The sequence below is a fragment of the Mercurialis annua genome, linkage group LG1-X, assembly GCF_937616625.2.
Source record: "Mercurialis annua linkage group LG1-X, ddMerAnnu1.2, whole genome shotgun sequence".
NCBI lineage: Eukaryota > Viridiplantae > Streptophyta > Magnoliopsida > Malpighiales > Euphorbiaceae > Mercurialis > Mercurialis annua.
Window position 1 is genome coordinate 5,171,151 of NC_065570.1, and position 19,579 is coordinate 5,190,729.

Below are 19,579 nucleotides of genomic sequence, written 5' to 3' on the forward strand. Positions count from 1 at the left end.
ATCTTGTAGCTCAGTTTAAAAGCCTAAAAGAGGAAAAGTTAAGCAGTGTATGGTAATATCCTTATTTTGTAGACTACATTGATCAGGACAGTTTTCAAATTAAGGTAAGTTTCTTCTTGATAACTCCTGCTTTGTGTTGTTTGTTGTACACAGCCAGTCATCTTCAATACGTCTGCTGTTTCATGCATTTATGAGTGGTGTTTGTTCCTGTAGTTATTACAGGTAATCTCGTCTCTAATGCTTACAAATTCTTTATTGCCTTGTGAAAGTTCTATTTTATAGCACATTTTTGTTTATCTATGTTCTCGGTAGCCAATTCATCACTCTCAAATACTCACTTTATTAATGTTCAATACGGAATTAAGATTTGAGTTGTTTTTATTCTTCTTGTCCTGCATATGAGCCCATTTTAAATAAATTTCTAGTATATTTGTTAGTCTCTCATATTTAGGCTGCAAACCATGTGTATTTTCATAATTATTTATAGAGGTGAACCAAATTGAAAGACCATGACATAGTATATTTTATATGTAGATTATACTTTTACTCCTTAAATTGTAAATACATCGAGACTTTATAGATTGTGAAACATTTAGGCATGGAAATAGATAGTATTTTCCTATCACAATTTTAAATGGCAAGACAACTTAGACAAGGGCATTTAATTATAATCATATATAAAAGAAGAGGCACCAATAAAAGGAGTTTCTTTTTCTAAATTTCTTATGTAAAAAGTTTTTCCTTTTCTATTGTTTTATTCTCAACGTGAAAACCTAGCTAACCTAGTTCGTAGTTGTTATTGTATTGTGGCTCAAACGGGTGTCTATTCAAGTTTCCTGTTTGGTGGGCAGTGCAACCCTAGTATGCAGAAGCAGTTATTGTCCTGAGTCCATAACAAAGACTTGGGCAATGGTATCCTTAGAAGAGGAGGAGGATGGAGGGCTGGATTTAAGTGACTATGTTCCAGATAATCAGTTCATTGATCCCAAATGGTTTCTTGTTGGAAGGTTATTTACGGATAAACTTATAAACTTTAATGCTTTGAAAAACACCCTAGCTTCAATATGGAGACCCAATAGTGGTATGTTTGTTCAAAAGCTTCCTGAATTTCGAGAACAAATGTTTGTGTTCCAATTTTTTCATGAGATTGACATTAGAAGAGTAGAGGAAAATGGCCCGTGGTCCTTTGAGAATAATTTATTGGTGCTTAAGAGGTTTGGTCCGTATGATTCACCTACAAACATTGCTATTCATACGACGGAATTCTGGATTCAAATACATAACCTTCCCATGGACTTTATGTCCGAGGCAATTGTTTGTACTATAGGTAACTACATTGGCAGTTTTGTTTTGTTAGACCCGAACAACTTCACAGGAGTCTGGAGATCATTTTGTCGAATTCGGGTCACTATAGATGTTCGTAAGCCTCTTAAACAAGGAATGAAACTTAAACAGCAGGGAGGGGATTGGATGTGGGTTGATTTTAAATATGAACGACTACCCATTTTCTGCTTTTTGTGCGGTAAATTGGGTCACATGGACAAGTTCTGTGAGAAACGTTATGAGGAAGGGCACGAGGATCACGTCAGACCATATGGAATTTGGTTGAAAGCAGTCCCGAGGAAATTTCAGACTCAAATAGGTGAAAGATGGCTAAGAAATGAAGCTCCGGCAACGGAGGAACAGGAAGGGCCAACAGTCAGGACATCTCCGGTGGTTATGGATGGATTTGGCAGGAATAATCAGGCTAAGGAAAGCGACGGTGTTAATGGCACAAATTGCGGGACTGTTAGCTCTACAGGAGCAGCATTAAAGGGCCCAAATATGGAAGGTGGCAGAGGGGATATTTATGTGAGAGATTTTGGAGAAGAAAATCTTGGTACAATAGAAGCAGAAGAGGAAGGTTCCTTAGTTATTACAGGTAAGTACATCTCTGATGTTTAAATATTCCTTAATTGTCTTGTGACACTTCTTACAGAATTGTTCATTACTGAATTAAGATTTGATTCAGTTTAGTCTCATCACCTTGCATATGAGCACACTTTAAATATTTTTTATATGCTCATTAGTCTGTCTCATATTTTTTAAAATGTAAATATTACGTGAAGTTCAATCTTTGACAAAAAAAAAATATAAATATTTTTGTTCTGCGTAAGCATTGACGCAATTTTACATTTCTGATCTTCCAAAAAGTAGGCTATAAATAACAATATGATCTAGCATCATGATCGGCTGTTGACTTGGCTTTCAATATATATTAAAGGGCAGCATTGGAATTCTGACAGTCTAGTGATTGAATAATGCATGATGTCAGAAATTTCAACCACTATTGAGTTATTTTTTAATTGAACCCCATGATCCAGATTTGAACATTTTCTCTTACAATCTTTAGTTTAGCTATAAATAGTTCAAGACATTAAATTGCTGTCTCCAAACTTACTCAAATCTTTATCATGGCAGGTGAACTTACAAAGGAGGCAGCCTCCTCTTCCGGTTCACTCATAGGTCGGGTAGCCATAGTAACCGGCGCTTCACGTGGCATTGGCCGTGCCATATCGGCCCACCTTCGCTCTCTTGGTGCAAAAGTAGTTCTCAATTATGCTTCAAGCTCTACACAAGCTGATCTCATTGCATCAGAGCTCAATACCTTATCACCATCTTCTCATCCCGTAGCAGTTGCGATCAGAGCCGACGTTTCAGACCCGGAACAAGTCAAACAACTCTTCGACAAAGCCGAGCAAGAATTCAGCTCAAAAATTCATATCCTTGTAAATTGTGCTGGAGTTATGGATCCAAAATATCCAACTTTAGCCAATACAACAGTGGACGACTGGGATACGGCTTTTAATGTCAACACTAAAGGAGCATTTTTGTGCTGTCGCGAGGCGGCGAATAGGCTGATCAATGGAGGTGGTGGGAGAATCATCAACATATCAACATCTGTGGTTGGAGCTAATTTTCCAGGATATGCTGCTTATGCCGCCTCCAAGGCGGCCGTGGAGACGATGACGAAGATACTAGCCAAGGAGCTAAAGGGAACAGGAATAACTGCTAACTGTGTTGCTCCAGGACCAGTGGCTACAGAGCTGTTTTTTGCAGGTAAAACTGAAGAAATGGTCAAGAGAATAGCTGATTCGGGTCCTTTAGGCCGACTTGGTCAGCCTAAAGATATAAGTGAAATTGTTGGATTCTTGGCTAGTGATGCAGGGGAATGGATTAATGGTCAAGTAATTAGGGCTAATGGTGGATTTATTGTATAAAATGTTGTGTTTTCTTGATTATCTGACCTGAGCAATCATCTATTTTAATACCTTTATCTATGATCATCATCTTTTTTAATGTATCCAATCCATAAAAATTGTACTACTTGACAAATGAACTATCCATAAATTTAACGCCATAATTTCTTTTTTCAATCATTGATACTAGATAAGGTAAGAAGCCAAATCAATAAGATACCGTCAGACTCTAGCAATGATTTTTAGTAGATTTTTTGAAATAGAATATTTATCTAAACGTATTTTTGGATTAATTTCTAAATTAAGTTTTGATTTAATATTTTTGTAATTGTTTTTAAGTAGGATAGGTTTGTAATAAAAAATTTATTAAATTTATAAATTTAAATTCTTCTTTTACTTGAAAATAAATTAGTGTAAGATTATTCTAACAAACAATTTAAGAATTTTATTTCACTCTTTTTTATCTCAAAATTTAGGGGATTGAACTTCCTTGAATTATAATTAAAAACTAATTTTTTTAATTCAATAATTTCCTATTATCTTATTATATATGGTGACATAATAGATATTCTTTTTCCTTTTTTATTATTAAAAACTTATCTTGAATTAAAAACATTTTTCGTTTGTTTATTTCTTTCCTTTCTAATTTCTTATCCCAAAAACAATATAAAAAATCAAACCTTTTAAATTTTTACTCTAAAATAATCAAAAACAATCTTCAAAAATCCACAAATTAAATTCACCAATGGCAACATCAATTACAAAGCCACCACAAAACCCACTTCAAGATCGTGTAGCAATAGTCACCGGCTCATCCAGAGGCATCGGCAAAGACATAGCTCTCCATTTAGCTTCACTGGGAGCTAAGCTTGTTATAAACTACACTTCAAACCAGGATCAAGCTAATCTTGTGGCTCAAGAAATTAATAATTTTTATTATGGTTCTGATTATGATTCTTCTAACCCAAGAGCCATTTCTGTTCAGGCTAATGTCTCTGATCCAATCCATGTCAAGTTTTTATTTGATGAGGCTGAAAGAGTTTTTGGGGGTCCTGTTCATATCTTTGTTAACTCTGCTGGTGTTTTGAACTCTGAGTATCCTTCTGTCGCTGACACTTCTGTGGAGGATTTTGATTATACTTTCAGGTAATTTGTTCGGATTAGTTAATGTTCTATGTTTATTTGTTCGTTTTAGTGTATGATTTCATGTTGGATTAATGGGTAGTCTTGGAATTGGAAGTTAAGTTTCTGAAATTGTTTTGGTGGTTGATTGATTAATAATTTTAGGTAATTTGATTGATTAACAACGAGTTGTAGCTTATAAGCATTAGGCATCATTCTGCCAAGGTCGTGGGTTCAATTCCGCGCTCTCCATTCCCAATTATAAAAGAAAAATTATGCAATTTGAATTATGAAACCTAGTTCTTATATTTAGTCCATAATTAACCAATTGTGGAAGCAAGTTATGGAAGTAAGAAAATGGGAAGGCTAAAATAAACTTAATTTCATGCTAAGTTTTCTCCTTTTGTTTATTTATTTAACTAGTGATTGGTATTCCATGTAAGTGAGGTTTGTGCTTGACTGTGATTAGTTGAAAGTTTGAATCTTTTTCTTTTATAATACTGTTTTAGGATTGATTGTGTAATCTTGTGTGTTCGATCTTGTATATTTATCTTAGGAAGATTGATTAGAATCCGTTTTGTAAAAGAAATCATCATCTCAAATGGTGATTCTTTGCATTTTGATTATTAGCGCAAAGTAGAGTGGTTTCAATGGTTTAGTCAGGGCGAATTAGAAAGGTATTGAATGTAGTGACTAGGAGTGTAATCCAGTCGACTCAAAACACTATCAAGTTCGAGTTCGACTCATCCCTAAAATCTAAAGTTCGAAACTCGACTCGAACTTGATCGAGTTCCATTTTAGGAGCTCGAGCTTAAATTCGGTAGAGTAATTGAGACTCGAGTTTGACTTGACTCAGTTAGCTGTATAATTATTTAAAAAATATATTAAATATAAAGTTAAATGTATTATTGTAATTATTTATAATTATAAAAGGGTAAAAAGGTAAATTATTTAAAGTTTGATCAGGCTCGCGAGCTAATTGAGCCGAGTATTTTGATCCTCGAACTTGACTTGATAGTTAACTCGAGTAGCATGAACTCGAGCTCTACTAGATATTAATCGAATCGATTTCTAGTATTTTTCGGGTCGATCCCGAATAGCTCATGAGTTGACTCGACTCCGTTACACCTCTAGTGACATATAAAAAAGTTGGTTGTCTAATTATATCTAATCCAACATAGAGTTCCATTTACTTTTTTTACAGCGGCCTAAAAAATTGGTTTAATTTCTTCATTGTTGTTGTCATAATGCAACTTCATATTTTATTCCTTTTCTAACTCTAATAATGCTCTCATCTTCAGTGTCAACACTAAAGGTGCATTCTTATGCTGCAAAGAGGCAGCAAATCGGCTGAAACGAGGTGGTGGAGGGCGAATAATAGTGTTATCATCATCTCAGGTGGGTGCATTGAGGCCAGGATTCGGGGCATATGCAGCTTCGAAAGCAGCAGTAGAGGCGATTGTAAAGATACTAGCGAAAGAGCTCAAAGGAACCGGGATCACTGCAAATTGCGTTGCACCAGGTCCTATTGCAACAGAGATGTATTTTGCTGGGAAAACTGAGGAGCAAATTCAGAGAAACATAGAAGAGTGTCCGCTAGGCCGGCTTGGCAAGCCTGAAGATGTTTCCCCTATTGTTGGGTTCTTGGCTACTGATGGCAGTGAGTGGGTTAATGGACAGGTAATTCGTGCCAATGGCGGGTATGTATAGGTCTTGCAGATGCATCATACGAGTTCGAAAGATTGATAGTTTCAACGAAGTTAAAGTGGTAAACATTGGTACTTGGTTTTGCAGCGTCATTTCGTGGAATATAAGTAGTTGATTATTTGTGCTGAATGAACCTTCGAATGTGAATTTGTAGAATGAATGCCTGCATTTGCTTGCTGGAAGGGTATGATTTGGATTGTTAGGACAAATTCTAGTAACATTGCCAGAAAACTGAAGCTTTCTTGATTAGTATAATCTATGTTGCACGAAAATGTGGAAACACGAATCTCGTCAAGGGGAAGTTCCATAAATGTTTTGAGAGACGGAAACGAAATGTAGGATTCGATAAGTTTCCGTGCAATACAGAGTATAATGAATTAGTTAGAGTCCAAACTCCAGATCAATTGTGTTAATCATATGTATGGTCCCCTGGATATTCTTGCTTGCTTGGCAAGGTTCAAAGATATATTTTGTGGTTTCACTTACATTAATTTTTATTAAATTGGAATTGGAAGTAAAAACTTTTATATGTGAAACTAAGCTGTAGATCACAAGAAAGATGCAGTTGGACCAGAAAATGGATGAGAATATATGCATGAAATAGAGCTCTCTTAATTTCTTGATTCTTGAAGAAAGCTAAAAAGTAAAAAAGAGAGAATTTAATGAGTAGCCTTCATTTGTTTATTAGCTGCCAATGGGAACTCTATTTTTGGAATGTTAATATGAAATGGTGGTGACTTTTATAGTCCTAGGTATACCATTTTTATAGCATGGGATCTTCAAGTTCTATTACATAAATTAATGGACTATACACTATATCTTTCTTTTAGTTTTAAAAAGTTAATGAAGTAAAAAAAATTAAAAATTAAAAATAAAAATATTTAAAAGTAAAAGAAGTAAATATTAAGTTATTGTATTTATTAAGCCATTTAATTTTATAAATTTAAAAATTAAATTGAAATTTAAGTTTTTTAATTAAGTCGTTTGACTCGGTTGGCTACCACCAAAAATGGAGAGAGGGATTAAATCGTTAACAGAAACAAAAATGGAGCACAATATTGTTTGATTTTTAAATAAGAACTAAAATGTGAATTATGATGTAGGGGTCTCGGAATAATTTGATCTATATTTTATTAGTCGGAAAAATGCATATTTAGATCAGTGTAGTATTATGTTCCTTTTGAATTGGATCCCTCAATTTATATTTATTAAATTTGAGTTTTTATATTTTTATTCAAGGACCTAATAAATACGCATTTTGTCTTGTAGTTCATATGCATTGGTACATGGTATATTGAGGTGTACTAGATGGATCTAATTATAAGAGGACACTTTTAAGCTTTCTACATCTTTGATTAATATTCACTCGAGCCGGATAAGTCCATTGTAGAAGATAAAACATATATAAATACGTTTTGAGCCTTATTTAAGTTCAAAGAGCGCTTTACTACACGTACTTAAAAGATAGTTTATATGTATTATCTGTTTACTTCTTATATTATTGTAAATGTATAAAAACTACTACAAATTATGAAACATTTAGGCAGGTAAAATAGATGGCATTTTTCTAGCATTTTCCTTCCGGCATTCTTCTGACAGATTTTCTTTGTGACTACTCAGGAGTCAGGACCAGTAAAACAGACCGACCCGGCCCGGATTCGATATATCAGAAACAAAAGATAGAAAATTTATTTAGATATAAAACAATATTGATTTAGAAAATCATGATTTGCAAAGAATAGGATTCCAAAAGTGATAGATAAATTCATGGAGGAGGCTGAGACATCTATTTAAAGAATTTACTTGTTTTCCTCAAAGATGCTACCTCCATTAATTCCCTTCTTCTTCTTCTCCCTGTCCTCTAATTCAAATTTAAAGCAACTTAAAAAAGAACAATAATTATTTGATATGATATATAATAGTGAGGGTTATGCTCGTGATAAGTTCATATGAATATGGTGCTTTTGCACTATTGAATAGTTTTTTCAAGTAAGTGAACAATAACTCTTTATGGGTCAGTATTTGGAATGTGTCTTGTAAACGAAGTGTTTTTAAAACCGGACTGACCGGTCGGACTGAATTAACCGAATACTGATTAGCTGTCGTATACGCTTGAATATTAAAATCTAAAAGCAAAAAATTGATTGAAAACCGAGTTAAACCGGGAAAATTTGTTTTTCATAAAAGCTGGACAAATGTGGTTTTTAAATTATTGGTCAAGCAACATTTTATCTTTTTCACTCTCTGACTAATTAATACACATTACTACATTATGTTATACTCCCTCCGTCCCGTTTAAGAAGTCTCATATTTTATTTTGGGACGTCCCATTTAAAAAGTCACATTACTATTTTTAGAATACTTTTCCATTGAATACCCCATTTTACCCTTATTTTAGTTATCTTAAAAAAGTTCTATGGAAAATTCCACTATCATTAATAGGGACAAAACATGAAAAAACATGAAAAGACAAGAATAATTAATATTTTCTTAATCTGTGTGTAAAGTCAAATGGGAATTCTAAAGTGGAACGGAGGGAGTATGTTTTTTTTATATAATTGAAAAGAGAAAGCGTGTTTGTAGGAAGATTTGAATCCACGGCCTAGTTTGCTACCAAACACTTATATTACATTATGTTACGTATTGATTAGTTATAATTATAATAATACAATATTTTCCATGTCGACAAAAAATAAGATGGTTTCTATTTTAGGTGTTTTAAATTATAATATTTTTTTAGAAAGTAATTAAATAGATAGATATTAAAATATTTTGAACTATGACATCATTTGGATTGATGGATTTTAAACGATGGATTCTAAACAATCCATGAATTTGGACAAAATCTATCGTTTGCCTAGAAAAAAATTAATAGAATCCATAGATTTACAAATTCACTCATTTTCTACAATACATCATTTTTAAGGGTTTTGATTTCCCACCTACTAGGTGGGAAAGTCCAAATCCACCTTTTTTTATAGATGATGGATTGTTATACTATTTATTATTTTTCATAAATAATATTAAAAATCCATTAATTTTATATTCAATCCAAACGATGGAATTTTAAAATCTATGGATTTAAATTCCATTGATTTAAAATCCATCGATTTTGCTAAAATTCATGGATTTTAAAAACCCTCAATCCAAACGGTGCCATAATTTTAGTCAACTAAAGTATATTGCATATGATTTTGACAACAACCATAATTAATGTTCTTGTATAATTTCAATATTTAAGATAATTTTATATATGTACACTTTATGAGTTATTTGAAATATTTTATTAGTAAAAATACATTGGAAAGATGATGCATTATTAATTTAACAATAAGAGTATTATATGTAGTTAATGTAATTTTTTTTTTGCTAAGCCCATTCGGTATTCAGGATTTCGCCCTGACTCATCCGGATCTGTCCTGCGTCGCGCATCTGACTTGGTGGGTGAGTCTGCCAGTGAGGATTTTCAGCATTCACAAGACTCGAACCTGAGACCTTACTTAAGTGATAACAAACCGCTTACCACTTAGATCAATCCCCATTGGTGTAGTTAATATAATTTTAATCAAATAAGTTCATCTTTTATGGATTGGGAGAGTGATAATTTTTTTTAAATATATTATTATGATTTTATTTCAACAAAAATTTATTTTATTCTTTGAATTTTTCATAGAAGATCAATTAAGATTTGATTCACCACTTTAAAAAAAATTAAACTTGGCATCTAGTTCGTTTACCCCTTCAATTTTAAATTGTTTAATAATTATATGCCATCTCAAGTCCAATTATATATAATACTCTAATTATTTTCTGCCATCTCATCTAGGAAGATATAACGAGTTAAAATATCAATTTTTTGATTTTTTTCAAACTCATACTGTTGATCTTAATTGATCTTTTATGTCAAATGCGGAGGGTAAAATAAACCTTTGTTGAGTTATATTTATAACATATGATATTACATAATTTTTGTTATTTATAAAAACTAAAAATTTATTCTCTCTCCGTCTCTCTTATAGAGTAACTATATTTTACATAATCTTATGTTTTGATCATTTATAGATTTATAGTCATATATCAAACAACAAAATTTAATATTTTTTATTTAAATATACTATCATATCTTTTAAGGTTAATTCCTAACAAAATCACGAACTTTATACGGAGTTTCATTTTAATCATGACCTTTAAAAGTTGCCATTTAAAGACACGAACTTTCATTTTATTTCAAATCTATCACCAAAGTAAAATTCGATGTATTTTATCTGACTAAAAATTCCTAATCTTAAATACTCTAACTGAAATATAATAAGATTTGATGTTGATTAATAACTTGGGTCTTTCATTGATGGTTTAGTGAAGAATTTAGTCAATAAAAATACACTGAAATGATGAATTTGAAACAATATGAAAGTTCATGCCTTTAAATGTCAACTTTTAAAGGTCATGATTAAAATGAAATTTCGTGTAAAGTTCGTGATTTTTTTAGAAATTAATGCTATCTTTTATTTATTATTCTCTATCATATCTTTTTTTAATTTAAATAAATATTAATAATTAAATTAAAAAATATAATTTAATATGATTTAACCAGTCGAACTATTAACCTCTTATGAAGTCGATTAGATATGTGATCCGATTTTAAAAATATTGTTGTAAGCACTTTAGTGTCACTTTTGAAACTCTTTAAAATTTTAGAGTTACTTTTATGTCAATCAAAATAACGACGTTTTTTGAAATTCCATATACAAATAATTAGTTAAGAGACTAGTTAAATACAATTTGTTAAAGATTAAGTGAAATAAAAGCTAATAATATAGAGACATTATAATAGGTTTAGCCTAAAAACATTAAAATTTAAAATGGATTTTTTTAAATAGAACATTATGAAATAATAGACTTTAAAATAAAATAGAAAAAGTATAATAAATTGTCTAAAATTTTATTTTATTAAATACATTAAAAATTATTAGTCATAATTTGACCGTCTTAATTAAAATTACATATATAACTGACTTAAAATATAAATTGTTGAATCAACCTATTAATAATTTTTTTATATAATATATGATAAATTGCAAAATTTATGAATTTATTTTACCTTACATCTATATAACTAGTATAAAGATGAACCCAAAACACTGTTCATTAAGGGTTCATTTTACTAAAAAACCAAAACTTTTGAAATAATAACAAACTAACCACTATAGACAGAATAATTTTAATGTCCATTTTGGTATGTTACTTATAGTTCTCTATTAAATGCCTAACACTTCCTTACTTTATTACCAAAACACCAACTATTGCTAAATATCAAAAGCCAATTTTGGTAATTTAATTACAACAAAACCATCCGAGTTGCATATTTATGCACACAGATGGGGTCCACGGACCCCACTCTTCTTTTTATAATCTATTTTTAAAATAATAATTTTATCTATATATGTGAAATATTTAAGTCCTAATTACTTCCTACATTGGTCCAAATCTAAAACTCACATTTTCACAAAAAATATAAATTTGATATTAATTTTAATGATAACAATAGTAAATTATAAATTTCAGCCAAAAAATTAAAATCATTTTTAAAGTAAAATATTAACTATTTTTTTAAAAAAAGTTCATTAAAATATACTATACATATTTTTATTAGTTTTACTATTAAATTTAAAAATGAATGTTTATTCTATTATATATTCTGTTGTATGTTTATAGTATATTTATATTTTATAATATTTTGTATATATATTATAAATTATGCTTATATAAAACAATTATTTATATTTGAATCTAAATTTAATTAATTTTTCATTTATCTGTCTCGATATATATTTTTAAAAAAACTAAATATCCGCATTTAATATAACTTATAATTATCTGATATACCATTATATAGTGCTTAATTAATAGTATAATATATTATCCATATTTTATTCAAAAAAAATTCTGCTATCATGTTAGATAAAATATTAAGATTTATATAATCAAACATATAATTTGAATATTAAAACAGTATTTTTTTCCTAAACCGTCAATATTTATATAACTTAAATTACTGAATTCCAATTCATATTTTATCTTTAATTTAATCAATTCCGAAGCGAAGCGAGGGTTTTACACTAGTATAATATACAATACAAGACTACTTAGATCAAAGATCAATCTGTATATCGCTTTGGAACATAACGGGGTATTAAACTTGTAAGGGTACTGAACTATATGAAAGTTTCAAAATGGGTACTGAACTATTTTTTATTACAAAATGGGTACCGAATTATACAAAACGTTGCAAAATGGGTACTCTCAGCCACGTGTTCTCCACTGATTGAACGATATAAGAAGTCACGTCAGCAAAAAGTGGCTGAGAGTAGCCATTTTGTAAAGTTTCTCATAGTTCAGTACTCATTTTGTAACAAAAAAAAGTTCAGTACCCATTTTGAAATTTTGGCATAGTTCAGTACCGTCCCAAATTTAATACCCGAACATAACAATTTCATTGAGATGGATGAGATTCTAGAGAGAAGGTCATTGTTTACAGGACCATTGTTTTTTGCAGGCTCCATCAAACTAAGCTAGGGTTCAGTACTTGACTTGAATGCACAGTTATTAGGTATAGGTCCCATCAAGTGTAGCATTTCTATCACAAATACATATATAAGAATAATAATGGAATTTGTAATCAGAAGATGATCAAGCATCAAACTTTTCCCATGCATTGCCTGCATGCACAGTGCTTTTCCCAGAAAGCAGATTCCTTAGAAACAAACAGACTTGCGAGTTGCGCCTACTACTAAATTCCACACTTTCCATTAACAATTCACGAGTTATTATTTATTGGACTGTATCAATCAATTTTTTTTTGGTAAAACCCATCCGGTTTCCAAGGCTTCGCCCTGACTAATTCGGATCCGACCCGCGACGCGCACCTGGCATGGTGGTGAGTCTGCCAGTTGGAATTTTCTGCATTCACAAGGACTCGAACCCGAAACCTTGTTTAAGCGATAACAAGCCGCTTATCACTTGAACCAATCCCATTGATTGTATCAATCAAATATTAACTATGAGTCTATGCACTAATTAACTTGCCTTATTAACTATGCACTAATTAGGATATCTAAAATATTTCTTACATGCGAAACATGATTGGTGCATAGTACTAAAAATTAATGAGTTAGAGGTGATATTTAGCGCGCGTGTTAAATAAAGTTGTCAAATGCATCGTATGTGTATAACTTATTTCCCATCTATTTGAATAAACATATTAAGTATAATAAAATGAGTTACACATATTAATAATATGTCGTATTAATTAGTATATACATATTCTATCTATTTACATAAATATATGAAGTGTCTTGTGTTTGTATGGTTCATATTCATCATTATACGGGTTTATCTTATTCCAGTGGTGAATCTGAAAGTATTTCAGTTGTCTCCAGCTTCTGTATGCTGGCTAGGCATCTTTCCGGCGGCTTCGGTTTCTCTCCGGCATCTCCACCGTCCTCCTCGGCATATCCGGTATTTTCTGGCGAGTTGAAATATTATATTTACATATTTAAATGTTTGCAATTAATTTTAGTTTTTAGATTATTAGATCTATGACATTAATGATTTGAATTTATAAATTTTATACTCATTTGTCTAGAGCTATTATTAGATTTAGTGTTTATTAATTTTATTGGGGGACTTTTATTAGCTCAAAAACCCTTAGAAGATTAGTATAATATGTGCCGCAATTAATGTGGCTAGACTCGATACTTACATAGTCGATTTATCAATGAAGATTTTTTTTTTCCGGAAAAAAATATATTCATCATTTATAATATGCTATATAATTTTTATATATCCTTAACTATGACCAAATTGACAAAATATCCATAAAGAATAATCTCGCCAGTGTAGTCCATCAATTTTATGAGTATTGACAATCATACCCAAGCAATAAAATAAAATAAATAAAATAAATATTTAATTATTATAAATAAAAATATATGTTAGTCTATTAACTTATTTTTACTATAAACTAGTCCATAATTAAATAGAAAAAAGTCATAATATTGACCTACTTAATTTTAGACAAAATGAACTTATCTACCCACAAATTTAATGTTTTATCAAATATACTATGATTTTTCTGCCAATTTGGTCCACCATCTTTTCAATCTTTGCCAAATATAACTCGTTTTGAGCTGATGTGGCGCATGTGTTTAGTATACATGTATAAAATTTATCCTATATGGTAGATACAACCTTGCGCCATGTCAACTTCAGATGAATAGTGGATATATTTGAAAAAGATTTAAAAGATGGTGGATCAAAATGACAAAATTTAAAAACTGTTGTATATTTGGCAAAAACGTTGAAATTGTGGATAAATAAATTCAGTTTTCCTTAATTTTATAAACTTATGTACGTTATTACTAAAATAATTTTATTATTATCGAAAAATTAATTTTTTTTAAATATGAACTAATTTATAATAAAATAATATAAAATATTGAAATTTATTTTATTCATGTTAATTAATTAAGTTTTTTTATTTATTTTTTAGATATAATTATCAGTACTTGCAAATTGAAATTGAATAAACAGTTTACGAATATTCATGTCATTTTGGTCATAATTATGAATATTTAAATTAGGCCGAAGGTACAAAAAAAACCCCTGAACTTTCCGAGAAAGTACAAGACAGACCTTTACTTTTTTCTGGCTCAAATCGACCTCTCAATTTTTTTTTCGAACAAAAAACCCTTACCGTCCAAAATCCCCATTAAATGATGACATGGCACATAAGAAAAAAGTTTAAAAACATCCATAATGTTTAAAAGACTTACCAATTTTATACTTATGAACTTTTTTAATCATTTTCACCATCTTCTTCACTTAAAAACCTCTAAAAAAACCTACTTAATTTTCATCCTAATTAATTCTAATAAAACACTAATAAGACTTAATTGAAAAAAACGAATTAATTTTAAAATCGCCGCCGACTACCGAATCCACCGCCAGAATCCGCCGCAACCGTCCCATTTTTTTTTCAATCCTCTCAAAGAGGATGAACAGTGTTCATCCTCAAAAGAGGATGAAAAATGGCATGTTCATCCTCTCAAAGAGGATTAATGTTTTTTTTTTAAAAAAAATTGATTTTTTCGGTAAGATTTTAAAAAAATTAATTGAATTTCAATTAAGTTTTGACGTGTCTAATTAAATTTCTATTGGTTTAAATGGACTTCGATGTGTTTAATTAGACTTTTATTTGTTTTAATTGTGTTTTGTAGTGTTTAATTAAGTTTCAATGTATTTAATTAGATTTCTATTTGTTTTAATTGTGTTTCGAAGTGTTTAATTAGGTTTCAATTGATTTAATTGAATTTTAACTTATAATTTTATTTAATTATAGATATTTAAAAGAAAAAGATGGTGAAATGTGTTAAAAAAATTATAAATATAAATTTGATAAGTTTTTCAAACATTAAGGCTGTTTTTGAACTATTTTCATATGTGCCACGTCATCATTGAACAGAGATTTTAGACGGAAGGGGTTTTTTGTTCGGAAAAAAAAATTGACGGGTAGTTTTGGACCAAAAAAAGTAAAAGGGTTGTCTTGTACTTTCTTGGAAAGTTCAGGAATTTTTTTGTACCTTCGGCCTTTAAAATACCATTAAATTATATGCGTTGAAAGGTATAATCAATTTAAATTTTATGTCGTATTGAGATTAATATGATTTACTAAATAACTCATTTTTTGTAAAAGAAAATTCCAGATAAATCTAATACATCAATCGTCCATCTAAAATGTAATTGTGTGAGGTGACTATTTACAACTATTAATTAATTAAAGTCGCATTATGTAATGATTAATTGATATATTTTATTTAGAAATAATGTAGTTTTCATCAATTGATAGTTTAAATAATCACGATACATGTCATATTATAAATGTATTGTTTATAATTTTACATTTGGTTCATCCAAATCAAATGAACTAATTTAAATGTGTTGTTTAAGAAAATCTACACGACATTCGATTTTTATCATGTAAGATTATAAATCATTTATTTAGTGTGATACGCGATACAAATTATTTATAACTACGAATTGATGAAAGCCATATTATTTCTAAATAAATAAATTATTAACTAATTAATACGACTTTTATTGAATAGTAGTTGTAAATAATTACGACACGTGTTAAATTTTAAATGAATATTAATTTTATAAAGCGGATTTAGTTCAATTCTCGACATTATACACCCACCAATCGTTTTTTCCACTCCTATATTAAACATGCAATGACTAACTAATGAATCTCTAAATTCGCAAGATCTATAAATCTAGCAAATGCTATCCAATGTTATATTACCGAACACTTGTAATCTGTTTATGTTCTAGCATTGCAATAGCTTTTAAACTCGACGCAATATTTGGTGCTACAGCATAAAACCTGTAATTGTTCGAAAACGTACTGATATCTCTCACATTCACATGCAAGAACATGCATGTTAACGCATCTGTATAAATTCCTACGTCCATTGTCAGACAAATATACCCACAAACTTAGACAAACTTGGCATTAATGTTTAAAGCATGCAGCCACAGAAATTGCAGAACTTGAATTTCCCAAGTGGGAAATTTAGAGAGCAAAATAAGATATAGAGGCTACAGACAGAATACTTATTGTTCGAGACAAAGCAATGAGTGAGTTGCAAAATGGTACTTATGCAAAAATAAAACCTAAGCAATCTCTAAACATAGAAAATATTCTCAGCTTATAAGGACACAGCACTAATGATGAATGTCTCGAGAGAGCATCTAACTATATTAGCTAAAGCGGAAAAAAAGATGGGATTGAGAACCCATTTTTTGTGGCTTTGGCTAGAAAGGAATAACCTAAATTCTTGACTTGAGAATATGACTCATTGGCCTTACTTTGAGTTAGATTCTAACATTCTCATTCTATGTTGCACCCAAACTTGTTGAGTGTCGCGTTTTGTAACTTTTCAAGTGTTGTTTTGACGTTCTACTTTCAATTTTAAATACGGTACGTTATAGGGTGAGTGATTCTTAACATTAATAAAAACTAGCATTAATAAAAACCGTCTTATTTTATTTTGGTGAGGAAATTTTAATTTATTTCATTGTTAATTTTAGTTCAAAGGTTGGTATAAAAAGTCCATCAAGTGGCAACCATTTCTTTACTTATTTTTGTCACATGCATGGCAATCAGTTTTTGCTTAATTTTATATGAAAATGTTTCGCTCAAATGAGTATTTGTCATGTAGCAATCAATTTTTGCTTATTTTTATCTAAAATTTGTCGCATATATATAATTTGGACTGAAAGCCCAACCTGTTGAAATCAAATTGAAATTTAATAATTAAAATGAAACAAATACAAGTTAATTTGATCGTCAAAATGAAATCATGTAATAATTCAATAACTAAAATGAAATAAATATTAGTTTGATCATCAAAATTAAATAAGATGATAGCTTAATAACTCCGATTATATCAATTACTCACGGTTTTAGAACTTCGAAAACCTTATATTTACAACTCATTCTTATAATTTTTTTTTATCAATTTACATTTTTGTTTCAACATTTTTCCGTTCCAGTGCAATATAGTTCATATTCTTAGAATCTGTAACAACTTTTCTTCAATCTGATATATATCTTTCATGTTTATATGTTTCTTTTTTTCCGCAAAGAATACATTCCGTGGTCATTTCTCACTTTGTAATTCATCCAGTGCAACAGCATGTATATGTTCAGTCAAAACGCAACCAATGAGATCGAAACACGTATACAATTGACTAGTCCTTAACATGATTCTATGCTTCTCTTTTTCAGAGCTTACTCTAGTCCTTAAAGTAAAATTAAAATAATGAAGAATCCATAAAAGGAAAATGTAAGTACAAGGAAGAACAAAAATGCAAAGTGGGGAATAAATTTAATAACAGAAAGTAAAATTATTAATTATTCTCATGCTTAAACAATAAATGTAACGCTAGGGCTTTAATTTGGCAACATCAAAAGCAAAGTTTATTAGTACTTCATGTACCATGTATATAATTTGCAAGTGTTCATTATTAGTCCTTGAGACATGAAATGAAACTTAAAACTCTCATGTTTATTCTATTTATGGCTAGGCAGTCCTCTCTTTAATTAGAATGTTTAAAAATCACTGCCTCTTGAAACAAACAACCTCCCCTAAAAAAAGAAAAAGAAAAAAAAAACAACCCAATTCATCATCAATTAATTATATAGACAAGCTCATCATTATAATAAGATGATCGATCATTCTAAAAATTTGACCCGTTAGATGATGCTTCTGCTTCGACACCAATTTTAGAAGAAAAATGCCTTTAACATTATATGATAAAGGCACAATTAATATGACCAAATTAACAAAAAATATCCATAAAATATAATTTCGACAATTTGATCGTCAATTTTCAAGTATTATACAAAAAAGATGGAGAATCTAATTGATATAAAAAAAATTATTTTAGTCGAGTACTTTATTTTTATGAAACATCAGTCCATAATTGAAGAAAAACTATAAATATTTTAAAATTATTAATATAATTGTATGAAAATTTGTATTTTATTATTTAAATGATTTGATTATTGTAGAACATTTATAAAGAAAATCTTCAAATATGAACTAATTAAAAATAATGTAATGAGTTATACCTTATGTATGTAATTACACTCTTCATCTTCTTTGTTTACTTTTTGGATATAATTATCAAAACTCATAAAATTAACGGGCCATACTAATAAAAGAAATTGGTATACTTCTGTCAATTTATTCATATCTATGGATAGATAAAATCATTTTTCGTATGATAAATAATCATTTAACTCGAAAATTTAACTTATTAAGTGAAATGTCAAGATTATATCATTTTTTCAGGTTATGCAGTTATACAATAATATTGTATAATTGAACTAAGAAGTATACTGATCAATAATATATGGTTAATTTAGTGTCAACAATATAGTTTTGTAACTTGCAAGTTACACTATCATATGCCTCTTGAAATATATTCCTGTCCACATGCCTGCAAACTATTTAGGTATTCCACTTTAATACTTTACCTAAAGGCTTTCAAAATTATAGATTCTTCCAAACTGCAATAAAAATCTATCCTGACAAATCAGAATCAAATTGATCTTCCTAAAAAGGCCAATTGAAACTAGGATTTTATTCAAGGAATTGGAATTTTATTTAGACCTATATATAACAAAATAAAAAGGAATTTCATTACTCTACATTGTTCAATGATCTCTAATTATAAATTCCATCAATTGCAAATTATTGTTAGTTATGTTTTCACTAGAATGGGTATCAAATAAGTTCTAATTCGTCAACGAAAATTTATTTGTGTCGAGTGGTTTTAATGTAAGGAGGAATATATTTATTTGCCTTAGCTTAATAAAAGAATTTATTCTGCATTAGCTGTTGATCATGAAGATAATATTCTAAATATTTTTAAAATAGCAA

General features: G+C 29.8%; 2 protein-coding genes across 2 annotated transcripts; both read left to right on the forward strand.

Annotated features, from left to right (window-relative positions):
* Positions 1 to 37: 37 nt before the first annotated feature.
* On the forward strand, positions 38 to 3,416 carry LOC126664459 (uncharacterized). The gene is made up of 4 exons (XM_050356851.2): positions 38 to 52; positions 154 to 222; positions 852 to 1,921; positions 2,461 to 3,416. The coding sequence occupies exons 2-4, from the start codon at positions 191 to 193 to the stop codon at positions 3,258 to 3,260; spliced, it is 1,902 nt and encodes a 633-aa protein (XP_050212808.1). The 5' UTR covers positions 38 to 52; positions 154 to 190; the 3' UTR covers positions 3,261 to 3,416.
* Positions 3,417 to 3,885: 469 nt separating this feature from the next.
* LOC126666214 (NADPH-dependent aldehyde reductase-like protein, chloroplastic) lies at positions 3,886 to 6,553 on the forward strand. Its single transcript, XM_050359219.2, has 2 exons — positions 3,886 to 4,385; positions 5,663 to 6,553. Exons 1-2 carry the CDS (start codon positions 3,985 to 3,987, stop codon positions 6,069 to 6,071), a joined length of 810 nt encoding a protein of 269 aa, XP_050215176.1. The 5' UTR covers positions 3,886 to 3,984; the 3' UTR covers positions 6,072 to 6,553.
* Positions 6,554 to 19,579: the final 13,026 nt, after the last annotated feature.

Excerpts from the sequence above, each read along its gene's own strand:
- LOC126664459 (XM_050356851.2), top strand. The coding sequence starts at position 191 with ATGAGTGGTGTTTGTTCCTGTAGTTATTACAG. Across the intron at positions 223-851 it reads TGTTCCTGTAGTTATTACAG|TGCAACCCTAGTATGCAGAA; the intron begins GTAATCTCGTCT and ends TTTGGTGGGCAG. Across the intron at positions 1,922-2,460 it reads AGGTTCCTTAGTTATTACAG|GTGAACTTACAAAGGAGGCA; the intron begins GTAAGTACATCT and ends TTATCATGGCAG.
- LOC126666214 (XM_050359219.2), top strand. The coding sequence starts at position 3,985 with ATGGCAACATCAATTACAAAGCCACCACAAAACCCACTTCAAGATCGT. Across the intron at positions 4,386-5,662 it reads GATTTTGATTATACTTTCAG|TGTCAACACTAAAGGTGCAT; the intron begins GTAATTTGTTCG and ends TCTCATCTTCAG.